Consider the following 15113-nt stretch of genomic DNA (forward strand, 5'->3'; position numbering starts at 1 on the left):
GAAAAAATCATGATTATTTCTATAGACATTAAAAAGGAATTTCACACAGTTCAATACCTATTCTTAATATTTTTTAACTCAATAAATAGGATAAATGGGAATGGGATATTAAGTTTTATACTTAATGGGAAAACTCTAGAAACTTTAGCATTTATGGTAGGCAAAATTCTAACTAAAATGACCCCCATGAGTCCTGTCCCCTGGTATCCAGACCCTGGTGTGATACCCTCTGCTTTTAAGTGTGGAAAAAACTTTGATTTACTTATAAAAAATGGAATATGCCAGGGGTAAAGGGATTTTGCAGATGTAATTAAGGTTCCTAATCAGTTGACTTTGAGTTAATCAAAAGGGAAATACAAATCAGGCAAGTCCTTTAAAAGAGGGTCCAAGCTTTCCCTGAGGAGAGAGATTCTTCTGCTGGCCTTTAAGAAGTAAGCTGCTGTGTTGTGAGAGGGACACATAACAAGGAACTGCAAGAGGCCTCTAGGATCTGAGAGCAGCCTCAGCCCAACAGTCAGCAAGAAAATGGGGACCTCAGTCCTATAGCCACAAGGAACTGAATTCGGCCAACAACATATGAGATTAGAAGAGGACTCTGAACTTCAGGAACATAGCCTGGCCAATACCTTGACTGAAGCTTTGTGAAGTCCTGAGCAGAAGACCCAGCTGAGCCTTGCGTGGACTCCTGATATACAGAAACTCTAAAATAATAAATTAAAGCTGCTTTAAGCCTTAAAGTTTGAGGTAACTTGTTATGCAGCAATAGAAAACTAATATATCATCCAAGATAGGACCAAGGCAAGGATGTCCAACATCACCATTATTTTTTTATCAGTATGGCCAATGCAGACAATATTATCAAATACCTAAAAAATCCCAAGAGAAATAACTGAAAAACTATAAAAAGCTGTAAGAAAATTTACTAATGGAGTAGAAATCAGCATTTCCCATATATACAAATAACAACCAGAAAGAAGATTTAATGGAAGACAGACCCAAATCACAGTGACGACATAAAAAAGAGAAAATACCTAGCAATAAAAAAAAAAAAAAGAAATCCAAGATCTATATGAAGAAAACATATAGATAATATGTGTTATTATAATAGATAATGAAGACACAACATATTTGTACAAATGGAAAAACCTACCGAGTTTCAGATAGGAAGAATCTAAAACAAAATATGTCAATTTTCCTTAACCAAAACCAAACCAAACCCAGTGCCGTCGATTGATTCCAACTCATAGCAACCCTATAGGACAGAGTAGAACTGCCCCATAGAGTTTCCAAGGAGCGCCTGGCAGAGTCGAACTGCCGACCCTTTGGTTAGCAGCCGTAGCACCTAGCACTTAGCCACTATGCCACCAGGGTTTCCCAATTTTCCTTAAGTTAATTAAAATTTTAATATAATTGTGCTTGACTGGTAACTGAGAAGTTAGCAGTTTGAACCCACCCAGAGCCACTTCGGAAGAAAAGTCCTGGTGACATGCTTCCATAAGTATTATAGCCAAAAAAAAACCCTATGGAAGAATTCTGCTCTGTAACACATGGGGTCATCATGAGTCAGAATCAATTCGATGGCACAAGACAATAACAACAAATAAAAATTACCATTATTCTTTAAACAAGTCGATCCTACAGTACACGTGGGAAAATAAACATAAATAGCCACAAAAACTCTTTAAAAGAAGGACAATGAGAAGAGGACTAACCGCTAGATATTAAAGCATATTTAAAAGTGTTGTTAATGAAAGCAGTGTGGTCATGAAGAGATGGTCTAATGGAATAGAATTTAAAAAGCCATGTATATATACAAAATACAAAAGTGAATTTATTATATGGTAATGAATAATCTCAAATGAGTCAGGTGGACTATTCAACAATTAATTTGGGTAAAATTGGGGAACTATCTGAGAAAAAAAATTTGGATTCAGACAAAATATCTTACACCAGGATATTTAAAGGTTTAAAATGAAAGAGTAAGAGTTCTAGAAGAAGCCATGGAAAATGAATGTATAGCCTTGAGATAAGGAAGGCCTTCAGGAAGATAAAATAAGCAAAGGCAAATAACAAAATGGGAAAAAAATAGTTTTTGACTCATCTCCCTAGATTATAAAGAGCTCTTAGAGTTCAGAAAGAAAAAGGACCAACAATCCAATATAAGTTGTGTCATGGATTGAATTATGTCCCCCCAAAAAATGCATGTATCAACTTGGTTAGGCCATGATTCCTAGTATTGTGTGGTTGTCCTCCATTTTATGATTGTAATTTTATGTTAAGAGGATTAGGGTGAGATTGTAACACCACCCTTACTCAGGTCACGTCCCTGATCCAATATAAAGGGAGTTTCCTGGGGGGTGGCCTGTATCACCTTTTATCTCTTAAGAGATAAAAGGAAAGAGAAGCAAGCAGAGAGTTGGGGACCTCATACCACCAAGAAAGCAGTGTCGGGAGCAGAGCGCGTCCTTTGGACCTGAGGTTCCTACGCTGAGATACCCCAAGACCACGGGAAAACTGACGAGAAGGACCTTCCTCCAGAACCAACAGAGAAAGCCTTCCCCTGGAGCTGATGCCCTGAATTTGGACTTCTACCCTACTAGGCTGTGAGAAAATTAATTTCTCTTTGTTGAAGCCATCCTCTTGTGGTATTTCTGTTATAGCAGCACTAGATGACTAAGACAGGTTGTATTATCTATTAAAAAATAAGTTTTTTTTTTTTAATTTACCATAACAACAAAAGCTGTGTAAGAATAAATAATAAAATTGTGTAAGTCCTTTATGGAGAAAATCATGAAACTTTATTGAAAGACAGGCGCCCTGGTAGCAGAGTGGTTAAGAGCTACAGTGTGCTGTGGCTGCTAGCCAAAAAAGTCAGCAGTTCGAATCCACCATCTGCTTCTTGGAAACCCTATGGGGCAGTTCTACTCTGTCCTATAGGGTCGCTATGAGTCAGAATTGACTTGATGGCAACGGGTATGTTGAAGAACTAAACAGTTTATGTTCTTGGAAAGACTTTCTACATGATAAAGAAGTCGATTCTTCCTAAATCAATCTGTAAATAATAATGCAGTTCTGATCAAAATTTGGACAGGGTTAGTTAGGGAACTTGCCCAGCTGGTCCTCAGTTATATGATCCTGAATGCTACCCGTATATGATAGAGCAAAAGATCAAAAATTCACAAGAGTAAAAAAAAGATAAGGAGAAGCTGCCTTACCAGATAGCAAGTATTATTATACAACTGTAGTTAATTAGTAGGCCTGGTAGTGCAGTGGTTAAACGCTCAGCTGCTATATTCCTTGAAACCTTGGAGATGAAGGGAAATGATAGTTATTAGAGATCCTTGTGTGGCCTTGCCAGGTCTATGAAGAATGGACTCAAGTGGCAAACCTAAAATATGCCATCTTCTCAAACAATCTTACTTTAACACAGACTTAGCAGTATATTGCCATCTAGAAAAGGAGACCTGGTGATGCAGTGGTTAGGCACTCAGCTGCTAACTGAAAACTCAGCAGTTTGAACCCAGCAGCGGCTCCTCCAAAGAAAGATGTGGCAGTGTGCTTCCATAAAGACTTCCCCCCCCCACTGCCATTGAGTCAATTCCAACTCAAGTGACCCTATAGGACAGGGTAGAACTGCCCCGTAATTTTCCAAGGCTGTAATCTTTACAGAAGCAGACTACCACATCTTTGTCCCATGGAGCAGCTGGCGGGTTCAAAACGACCGACCTTTTGGTTAGCAGCTAAGTGCTTAACCACTGTACCACCAGTGGCTCCGCGGAAGAAAGATGTGGCAGTCTGCCTCTGTAAAGATTTACAACCTTGGGAATCCTATGGGACAGTTCTGCTCTGTCCTATAGGGTTGCCATGAGTTGGAATAGACTCAACAGCACATAACAATAACAACAGATGTCCTGGAATCATAGGAGCAGAAGTCTCAATTAAAGTGGTTTGAGCAATGAGGACGTAAAGACAGGGAATGTTGACTCCTGTTGTGAGAAATCTCAGTGGGAAGGGAAAGAACCCGAAGCCACATAATAATCTGGAAAGAACACTAGGCTAACCATCAGGAGACCTGGTTTTTCTGAGCCCCTGATTTTACTATTCACTGCCTGGGAGACCTTGACCTGGTCTCTTCATCACTCTCTTGACTTGCGACCCAGCATTCCTTCTATTATAACATGCTCCCCACCTCTTGAAAAACATTTAAACCACTGCGCACAAAGTGCTCAATCCCTCTCTTCTTTGTGTCTTGGTCTGTGATAATTAATTGAAGTGAGTTCCTCACAAATCAGGGTAAGCAGACCCTTCCGTTATATATGTCATAATTCTGTTGCTTGCTAGTTGTAAATCCATTTTCCTGACTCATTCTAAAAAATGTTTAAGATGAACACAGGATCGGAGAGCTAAAAGAGACTGTAGAGAATCTAATGCCGTCATACAGATGGGGAAAACTGGAAATTCAGGCGAGCCACTCAAGGGCAGATGGTGAGCTATTGACTGAGCTGCCACCGGAACTCAGACCTGATTCTCGACTTTGGACTCTTTCACAGCGTATCGTGCTGCTTCCTGGAACTCTTCTTGACCACCCTCACACTAAAGATTCTCTCTTCTCTGAACACTGATTATATTTTCTGTCTAAACATCTCATTCAGCACTTATTTACAGGTTTGTTTAGTTTGTACAGTGTAGGCCATCTATTTAACTAGACTAGACTGCAAATACTTCAAAGACTAGAGTTTTCTATAGGAAAGTATTAGTAAATGATGTCTAATCCTGAGTAAGTCTCTTAACCTTTATAAAGTAATACTGGATCAAGTCAATTCCGACTCATAGCCACCCATACAGTTTCCAAGGCTGTAAACCTCTGTGGAAGCAGACTGCCAATCTTTCTCCCGCAGAGCCACTGGAGGTTTTGAGTAGCTGACCTTTTGGTTAGCAGTCCATTGCTTTAACCACTGTGCCATCAGGGCTCCTTTTTATAAAGTGGAGGTATGGATTAAATCCCAATGCAAGTACTAGTTAATATTGCCATATAACATATCCCACCTTTGACCTATATTTTTTCCAAACCATTTTAACAACAGAATGAAATAATATAAATAATCTTGTATAGAGTTCATCCCATCTGGATCGAACTTGTAAAATTCTTGCTTTATGAACCCCACAATAATATTGTAGGATAACAAGAAATAAGTATATGAAAGCATTTTGAGAATGGAAAAAGCATTATTCAAAATGCAACAACTCTATGATGGGTCAGGGCAAGAGAAGTAGCTGTAATACGCTCTTAACAAGATCATTCTGGACAGCCAGAGTGAGTTGTCCCGGCAAACCCTGATGAGTTAGAGAGTATGCTGCATGGGGGTGAGGAGTAACTGGCTTGGAGGAAAGAAGAAATGATGAAGTAGGAAAGCTTTCAAACACAGTTGCTAAATTAAGGGCTGTTATAGCAAATATGGAAACCCTGGTGGCGTAGTGGTTAAGTGCTATGGCTGCAAAGCAAAAGCTAGGCAGTTCAAAAACACCAGCCGCTCCTTGGAAACTCTATGGGGCAGTTCTGCTCTGTCCTATTAGGGTCACTATCAGTCAGGATCGACTCGACGGCAGTGGGTTTTTTATAGCAAATACAATTCTGTATCAACATGTTATAAAGGACTAATGGAAGAAACTATAGCAGGAAATTATAAAGCACCAGCAGTTGCACTATGTCAGTTATAAAAAAGTTTAATTTGTATTGTATTTAAATTATTTAACAAAATACACCACTTAAAAACTTTTAATTTTTGTTATCCCTGTATTCATTGACATTGAGTCAATTCCGATTCATTGTGACCCAGTAGCACAAAGTAGAACTGCACAATAGGGTTTCCAAGGTTGTAATCTTTACAGAAGCAGACTACCACATCTTTCTTCCACAGAGCGGCTGGTGGGTTCAAACCACCAACCTTTCAGTTAGCAGCTAGCACTTAACTACTGTGCAACCAGGGCTCCTTGTTATCTCTAAATTACTGTAATTTTTTTTCTAGTCTTAACACTCAACCAATCCTTTGGTTTTAATTTTTTTGTTCTTCAAAATCCTGTGTTAAGAAATCTAGAGTCTATATGAAAAGCATTCTCCAAATATACTCTGTGCCTTCTACTTCTAATAAATGCATTGCTCATTCTGTATATTGTTCATTTTAGTTACTGGCCTCCAGTGATTCCCATTTGTCCTTCTTCTTGTCTCTGTGTAGCCCAGATTTACTGAGTTTTCAAAGGGAGCAGCTAAAGTTGTTCTCATCAACAAGGTAACTTAGTGCCAGTGACTAAGTCCTAGACTGTATTTCAGAGTTCAAGAGGTTAGATTCATCTGAGAAGTAGCCAGCTGGGACCGTTTATTGTTTATAACACATCAAACCCTGTACGTATTTTTATGATAGGTCAACACACGACCTGGTGGTGTTAGCACATGAAGTAAATCACATCATCCATGTTGACCCCTGAATGGTGCTTGATTATTTAGAGATATCGTCCATGTCATAAGAAATTTTCAAAATATGCCTCTTTTTAGGAAAAGTTAGTGACAATTTAGACTCGTTTTTAACTTATATTCTTAATTATTTATGCGTCAACATATTGTGCTGCTTTAAAAATCATAAAAATTTAAAAAAGGAGGAGAAATAGAAAAATAGGAAAAACACTCATGGTCTCATGACCCAAAGACAACCTTGATAACACTTCAGTATAACCTAGATTCTACCATTAATGTTGTACTATAGCATACTCGTTTTAACCTATCTATGCGTCTGTCCATCTCTCTGTCCATCCACCAATCTTTTTTTTATTCATTTCAAAATAGATTGCATACATTAGTATACATCCCCTGAAATAATCCAGCATGCACATCATTAACTAGTTCAATGTGTCTTTTGAGATAAAATATATATGCAACGAAGTACAAATTTTTGGCATATTTTAAATGCTGAGCCTTGACAAATGCGTATATACTCCTATAACCCAAACCCTATCAGAATAATCCAATCATTTTTACCTACTTGTGATTTAATTTTGCATTTTGATTTTTCCACTTAGCCTTGTAATGTAAGCATTTTCCTTATGATTACAAGTCTTTGTAAGTGTAATTTTAATGGCAATATCTACTGATATTTTAAATTCAACCCTTTAACTCATCTTGAGATTATTTTGGTGTTTTGATGTGAGTTAGAGGTTTAAATAGATACTTTTCCAAGTAGCTAAACCTAATATATAGACATTATTTCTTTCCTCCTTCATTGATGTGAATTGCTTCCCTTCTAAATCTGGTTATCCGATCCATTCCATTGATTTTTTCTGTACATATTATGACAACTACCTTCTGTGATTGTGCTTTAATATTCCCCAAAAATAACAATAACTGAAATAAATATTGAATATGGTTTTGTTTAGACCTCTGTGATGAAATTGAGGTCCAATGCCCGACTGTCCTCTGGCCCCAAACTTGCTGTGTTGTGTTCAGACCTGGTTTTTCATTTACAGACTATCAGCCGCAGAAGTTGAGCAGGAATGCTGTTTATTTTGAAGGCAAAGCTCTGGGTCCCAACCTTGTATATATTTCCTTTTCTTCCTTGTACACTTTTTCCCAACTTAGTCCAAATGATCTAGGCAACATATGCCAGTTTAGTATATCTTTACATGCTTTCCTGTGTCAGAGAGTGAATTCAGAGTATAGGTATTTAAAATATGTATATTGGTATTAACTGATCTGATACCAATTAAAATTGTCAATATCAGTTACCTGCTACATATGCCACTTGAAGCCAGTGAGTCTGTGTTTTCACTGACTTGTGTGAGCTAAAATACCTGAACTGAGGAAGGAGAAAGTCTACCAAGATGGAAATAGTAGTTAGGATCCAGTGATTCCTGTAAAGCGGAGCTGTCCAGCAAAGGTAGGAGTAGACTGGGAAGTAGTGAGTTCCGTGTTGCTGTCTTTACTCAGGCAGAGCTCTCTGTCAAGAGCGTCTAGGAAAGTATTCCTGCTCTGGGGAGTGGGCGGGAGAGGGCTAGGAGCAGAAGTCAGGGTAGATCATCTTAGTTTCTCTGGTTCGGCTAATTATTGCTTTAGCTTTTGGATTATTTAACTCAGAATTTTCCTTTTCTAACAGGAAGTAAAAGAAAAAAAGAAGTTCTGCAAGATGTATATAGAGGATCTTGTGAAGGAAGCCACAGAAATCAACATGAAAAATGAGGCTTTGCAGAAGCTTTGGCCACAGATGTTTATTGAGCTTGTTAGGGACGCGGTCATAGAAATCCGCAATAAAAATTCATATATGAAGCTCTGCCTACAGCAGATAACTGACCAAAAATAGAAATAGCTTTTAGTCCCAGTTGATTTAGCAGTTTTATTTTTCTGAAGGTTGAAAATATGTAGGGTAAACATATTAAAACAATACCACCACTACTCTCCTACACACTTGAAAGACTACTGTTTCTGTAGCTGAAGGTCAGGAAGAAAAGAGGGAGGATTAATTTCCTACGTATAAAGAAAGACCAAACAACCTTTGGGTATGAGCAGTTTTTAAAGATGGCTTGGGTCTTGAATTGGCACTGCATCTTGGGTTCTTGCTTTGATTTATGCCGCTGCTATAGCCCAAAGCACACAGCCTTTGCTCATGGTTCAGCATGAGTTGCTTCTTCCTACTTTCAGCTGATAATTTTCAATTATTTGCTTTTTAATTTTATGTCATGATTTCAAAGCCAAAAATATGTTCTTTTTTATGAGTAAAGAATAAACTTATTAATAAATTAGTATTTAAAAAAACTGTGTTTGCCTCATTAATCCAGTCAGAACTGTCACATTTGCTGTGTGTTCTTCTTTAGCTGGGTGGGATCCCTGCTGTTCACTTACATGAGAGGAGGCCCCATTCCTCTAGGGATGAATCCTCAGGACACCACAGGAAATCTTGAAGGTCAGTGTGGGGATGAAATATGAAAATGAGTCAAACCTGGGGCAGGAAAAAAAAAGCTTTGTCTTAAAGGAACTTGAATGAATGTTAAGTGGAGTTAGAAATCAGTAAGTCTGCTTCTCTGAAATATGTTTCCTTCCATTGTTAGCCACTCTGGGGCTCTTTTTTCAGACAGGCGTGTGTGCTTCTACCTCAGAAGTATTAGAGGTACATGGGTGAAAGGTTCCAGTTGTTCTAATTCCACTTGAAGATCAAACAGGCAAACAAGATAAATGCAGGGTTTTGGCCTATTTCATGCTGAGGAGATGATACAAATTCAGAATAACAATCCTATTGGTCAATAATAGGAATTTTCCAACTTGCTCAGGTTTTGTTCAGCAGCTGTTAGGGTAGCCAGGCCATCAGGATGTGAGAAAACAAGAATAGAAGTTACAAGACAGAGGCAAGGCCAAGAAGGCAAAGTCGTCAGAAGCTTCCTGTGGTCCCTCTTACAACAAAGACCAAAAAAAATACATGAATTGATTATATATGACAATCCAGGAGTCCTGAACATCAAGGCAAAGTTGAGGAATAAGACTGAATGGTGGGGGAGGGAGAGATGATTCAGAAGCAGTGAGGAGTTTCCAGACCTGACCTGGCCAGCACCAGCAAGCTGCAGGCTGAAATGGCTAGCTTGCACAGTGAGGCAAGCAGCGGCACTCAGGATGTGTTTTCCACATCAGGAGAGACCAAACAGTGAAGAGTCAACTCAACCCTCCAGAACCAGCGAGAAGCAGCACTCAGTCGGCAAAAGATAAGTACATGCATCTAACCTTACCACACAGATCAAAAAACCACCCCCTTTGGAAAGAACCTCTCTCCCATTTACCTGCCCCCTCCCTGCTCTATGCCAGTCCCAGTCAGGCTTCAGCAACTGCTGTACTCCCTGGGTCAAAAGTAGGACTCGTCACATGCCCTGAACCATTATCCCTGCTTTGGAGAAGGAACAAATGAACAAACAGGAAAAAATAACCTGCCAGCTCCCCTAAGCCAGGAAGTTGGGGAAGGCACAGCCCCTTTGCCTAGGCACAGGCATAAGGCGTCCACAGACTTCGAATGCCTTTCACCCCTGCATAGACCTGTGTAGGCTTATTTCAACAGAGTATATACCAGAATCCTATTTTCAAACTATTTCAGCAATAAGGGGGAGTGGCAGATTCGTGATATTTGACACCGCACTGCCCATTAAGCAGGGTCTTCACCTACCCACATCAGGGCCAGAGGACTGGTGGCTCCACCCACACCACCTACCCAACCACAACAAGCATCAAAGAATAAGTGGTGCCTCCCATTCCTTACAGCCAACAGCACTAGGTGTCCGTAATCCAGCTGCAAAACCCACTCACCTGAGTGCTATAGGAAACACAGATGTACTTTCCTTCCAGACACTCAGGGGCAGCTGTCAGCCCCCTGACTTGCTCAGTGCATGACCCCTTACTGCAGCCAGATACTTGTGCCTACTCCAATCACCCCGTCCATCTAGCATTGTAGGTTAGAGCCTGCACCACACATTTGGTGACTGACTACCTGGACACCTGAGTTGAATCGGTAGAAGAAAAGTAAGCAGACTCCTGGGCTCACATACCAAGTAACAGCGCTAACCATCTGGTGACATCACGTGAGAGCTTCAAAGATGCCAATAATCAAACTAGCTCATGTGACCAACCTATTTGGGCAATCAAAACAAATCAAGAAGCTAGACACAGTAAGCAAATATAAAATAAATAAATATAATAACTTGATGGCTCAGAGACAACCATCGGTATCAAATCACATAAAGAGGCAGACTGTGATGGCTTCAGCAAGCACCCAAAACAAAGAATCAAGAAACCTTCCAGAGGAAGATAACTTTTTGGAATTACTGGGGGTAGAATACAAAAGACTGATGTACAGATCTCTTTAGGAGATCTGGCAAAACACAGAATAAGCCAAGGAACACATAGGTGAAGCAAAAGAGGAACTTAAGAAGGTTGTACAAAAGCATAATGACAAATTTAACAGGCTGCATGAATTCACAGTAAACAGAAATCCAAAAAATTAACAATAAAGTTTCAAAGTTAAACAGTAAAAAATCATTGGAAATCTCGCGGGGCCAAGATGGCGGACTAGGCAGACGCTACCTCGGATCCCTCTTACAACAAAGACACGGAAAAACAAGTGAATCGATCACATACATAACAATCTACGAACCCTGAACAACAAACACAGATTTAGAGATGGAGAACGAACTAATACGGGGAAGCAGCGATTGTTTTCAGAGCCTGGAGCCAGCATACCAGTCAGGTACGGCACAAGCACAGAGAGCTGCTCCACCCCCCTGAACTAACACCGGGAGGGGGCCCAGCCGGTTCATGTGGGTGGCGTGGCGACGCAGCCGGTGGGAGAAGTCCCCGGGAGGCAGTGACTGGTCTTGGAGCGGGGAGAGCAGCGTCCCAGCCGGGGAACCGTCCCGCCGGGATTTGGACTGGATGCAGGTACGGCATAAACACGGAGAGCTGCTCCACCCCCCTGAACTAACCCCGGGAGGAGGCCCAGCCGGTTCACGCAGGCGGCGTGGGACGCAGCCGGTAGGAGAAGTCCCTGGGAGGCAGCGACTGGTATTGGAGCGGGGAGAGCAGCGTCCCAGCGGGGACACTCGGTCACGGCACAAGCACGGGGAGCTGCTCAACTCACCTGAACTAACCCCGGGAGGGGGCCCAGCCAGTTCTCGGGAGCAGCACGGCGACGCGGCTGGCAGGACAAGAAGTCCCCGGAAGGCAGCAACTGATTTTGGAGTCGAGAGTGCACCGTCCCAGCAGGGGAGCCTTGACGCTGGGAGTGGGGCTGGAAGCGGAGGGTCTGACCATGACTCCAGTGGGCCAGACCCCCCGGGGGCAATCTCCACACAGCCAGCATACATAGGCGACGTGCCCCGCGGGAATCTCAGATATAATAGTCATTCCAAGCAAGACAAGCAACTCTGGCTATATTCTGAGGTGCTACTCTCCTATCTCTCTGTTCCCTCCCCCACCCTCCCCAGGCGGCTTCATTAACATCCGAATAGCCTGAGCCAGAGGGAGAACTCTGATAGGGATCTGGCTGCATTTTTTTTTAGCGGATTTTCTGGAAAAACTAGTTTCTCAGTGATGGCTCGGAGACAGCAATCCATATCAAACCACTTAAAGAAGCAGACCATGACAGCTTCTCCAAACCCCCAAACAAAAGAATCAAAATCTTTCCCAAATGAAGATACAATCCTGGAATTATCAGATACAGAATATAAAAAACTAATTTACAGAATGCTTCAAGACATCACAAATGAAATAAGGCAAACTGCAGAAAAAGCCAAGGAACACACTGACAAAACTGTTGAAGAACTCAAAAAGATTATTCAAGAACATAGTGGAAAAATTAATAAGTTGCAAGAATCCATAGAGAGACAGCATGTAGAAATCCAAAAGATTAACAATAAAATTACAGAATTAGACAATGCAATAGGAAGTCAGAGGAGCAGACTCAAGCAATTAGAATGCAGACTGGGACATCTGGAGGACCAGGGAATCAACACCAACATAGCTGAAAAAAAATCAGATAGAAGAATTAAAAAAAATGAAGAAACCCTAAGAATCATGTGGGACTCTATCAAGAAGGATAACCTGCGGGTGATTGGAGTCCCAGAACAGGGAGGGGGGACAGAAAACACAGAGAAAATAGTTGAAGAACTCCTGACACAAAACTTCCCTGACATCATGAAAGACGAAAGGATATCTATCCAAGACGCTCATCAAACCCCATTTAAGATTGATCCAAAAAGAAAAACACCAAGACATATTATCATCAAACTCACCAAAACCAAAGATAAACAGAAAATTTTAAAAGCAGCCAGGGAGAAAAGAAAGGTTTCCTTCAAGGGAGAATCAATAAGAATAAGTTCAGACTATTCAGCAGAAACCATGCAGGCAAGAAGGGAATGGGACGACATATACAGAACACTGAAGGAGAAAAACTGCCAGCCAAGGATCATATATCCAGCAAAACTCTTTCTGAAATATGAAGGCGAAATTAAGATATTTACAGATAAACACAAGTTTAGAGAATTTGCAAAAACCAAACCAAAGCTACAAGAAATACTAAAGGATATTGTTTGGTCAGAAAACCAATAATATCAGATATCAACACAAGGTCACAAAACAGAACGTCCTGATATCAACTCAAATAGGGAAATCACAAAAACAAACAAATTAAGAATAACTAAAAAAAAAAAAAAATACACATAACAGGGAATCATGGAAGTCAATAGGTAAAAGATCACAATAATCAAAAAGAGGGACTAAATACAGGAGGCATTGAACTGCCACATGGAGAGTGATACAAGGCGATAGAGAACAATACAACTTAGGTTTTTACTCAGAAAAATAGGGATAAATAATAAGGTAACCACAAAAAGGTATAACAACCCTAAAACTCAAGATAAAAGCCAAGAAAAACGTAACGACTCAACTAACATAAAGTCAAACACTCTGAAAATGAGGATCTCACAATTTACTAAGAAAAACGTCTCAGCACAAAAAAGTATGTGGAAAAATGAAATTGCCAACAACACACATAAAAAGGCATCAAAATGACAGCACTAAAAACTTATTTATCTATAATTACGCTGAATGTAAATGGACTAAATGCACCAATAAAGAGACAGAGAGTCACAGACTGGTTAAAGAAACATGATCCATCTATATGCTGCCTACAAGAGGCACACCTTAGACTTAGAGACACAAACAAACTAAAACTCGAAGGATGGAAAAAAATATATCAAGCAAACAATAAGCAAAAAAGAAGAGGAGTAGCAATATTAATTTCTGACAAAATAGACTTTAGACTTAAATCCACCACAAAGGATAAAGAAGGACACTATATAATGATAAAAGGGACAATTGATCAGGAAGACATAACCATATTAAATATTTATGCACCCAATGACAGGGCTGCAAGATACATAAATCAAATTTTAACAGAATTGAAAAGTGAGATAGATACCTCCACAATTACAGTAGGAGACTTCAACACACCACTTTCAGAGAAGGACAGGACACCCAGTAAGAAGCTCAATAGAGACATGGAAGATCTACTTACAACAATCAACCAACTTGACCTCATTGACTTATACAGAACTTTCCACCCAACTGCTGCAAAGTATACTTTTTTTTCTAGCGCACATGGAACATTCTCTAGAATAGACCACATATTAGGTCATAAAACAAACCTTTGCAGAGTCCAAAACATCGAAATATTACAAAGCATCTTCTCAGACCACAAGGCAGTAAAACTAGAAATCAATAACAGAAAAACTAGGGAAAAGAAATCAAATACTTGCAAAATGAACAATACCCTCCTGAAAAAAGACTGGGTTATAGAAGACATCAAGGAGGGAATAAGGAAATTCATAGGAAGCAACGAGAATGAAAATACTTCCTATCAAAACCTCTGGGACACAGCAAAAGCAGTGCTCAGAGGCCAATTTATATCGATAAATGCACACATACAAAAAGAAGAAAGAGCCAAAATCAGAGAACTGTCCCTACAACTTGAACAAATAGAAAGTGAGCAACAAAAGAATCCATCAGGCACCAGAAGAAAACGAATAATAAAAATTAGAGCTGAACTAAATGAATTAGAGAACAGAAAAACAATTGAAGGAATTAACAAAGCCAAAAGCTGGTTCTTTGAAAAAATTAACAAAATTGATAAACCATTGGCTAGACTGACTAAAGAAATACAGGAAAGGAAACAAATAACCAGAATAAGAAACGAGAAGGACCACATCACCACAGAACCAAATGAAATTAAAAGAATCATTTCAGATTATTATGAAAAATTGTACTCTAACAAATTTGAAAACCTAGAAGAAATGGATGAATTCCTGGAAAAACACTACCTACCTAAACTAACACATTCAGAAGTAGAACAACTAAATAGACCCATAACAAAAAAAGAGATTGAAACGGTAATCAAAAAACTCCCAACAAAAAAAAGCCCTGGCCCGGCTGGCTTCACTGCAGAGTTCTACCAAACTTTCAGAGAAGAGTTAACACCACTACTTCTGAAGGTATTCCAAAGCATAGAAAATGACGGAATACTACCCAACTCATTCTATGA

General features: G+C 39.9%; 1 protein-coding gene across 5 annotated transcripts in view; it reads left to right on the forward strand.

The window, feature by feature from the left end:
- LRRC49 (leucine rich repeat containing 49) overlaps positions 1-8761 on the forward strand; it is a 175994-nt gene extending 167233 nt beyond the window's left edge. For 3 of the 5 annotated variants that reach the window (XM_049905589.1, XM_049905590.1, XM_049905592.1), the window contains one exon: positions 8142-8760. In XM_049905589.1, the coding sequence (XP_049761546.1) occupies positions 8142-8345 (204 nt within the window). In that variant the 3' untranslated portion in view covers positions 8346-8760. Of the gene's footprint in view, positions 1-8141 lie in introns of all 5 variants that reach the window. The other 2 variants (XM_049905591.1, XM_049905594.1) reach the window with 1 other exon arrangement.
- The last annotated feature ends 6352 nt before the right edge of the window (positions 8762-15113 follow it).

The sequence above is a fragment of the Elephas maximus genome, chromosome 13, assembly GCF_024166365.1.
Source record: "Elephas maximus indicus isolate mEleMax1 chromosome 13, mEleMax1 primary haplotype, whole genome shotgun sequence".
In the NCBI taxonomy this organism is placed as follows: Eukaryota; Metazoa; Chordata; class Mammalia; order Proboscidea; family Elephantidae; genus Elephas; species Elephas maximus.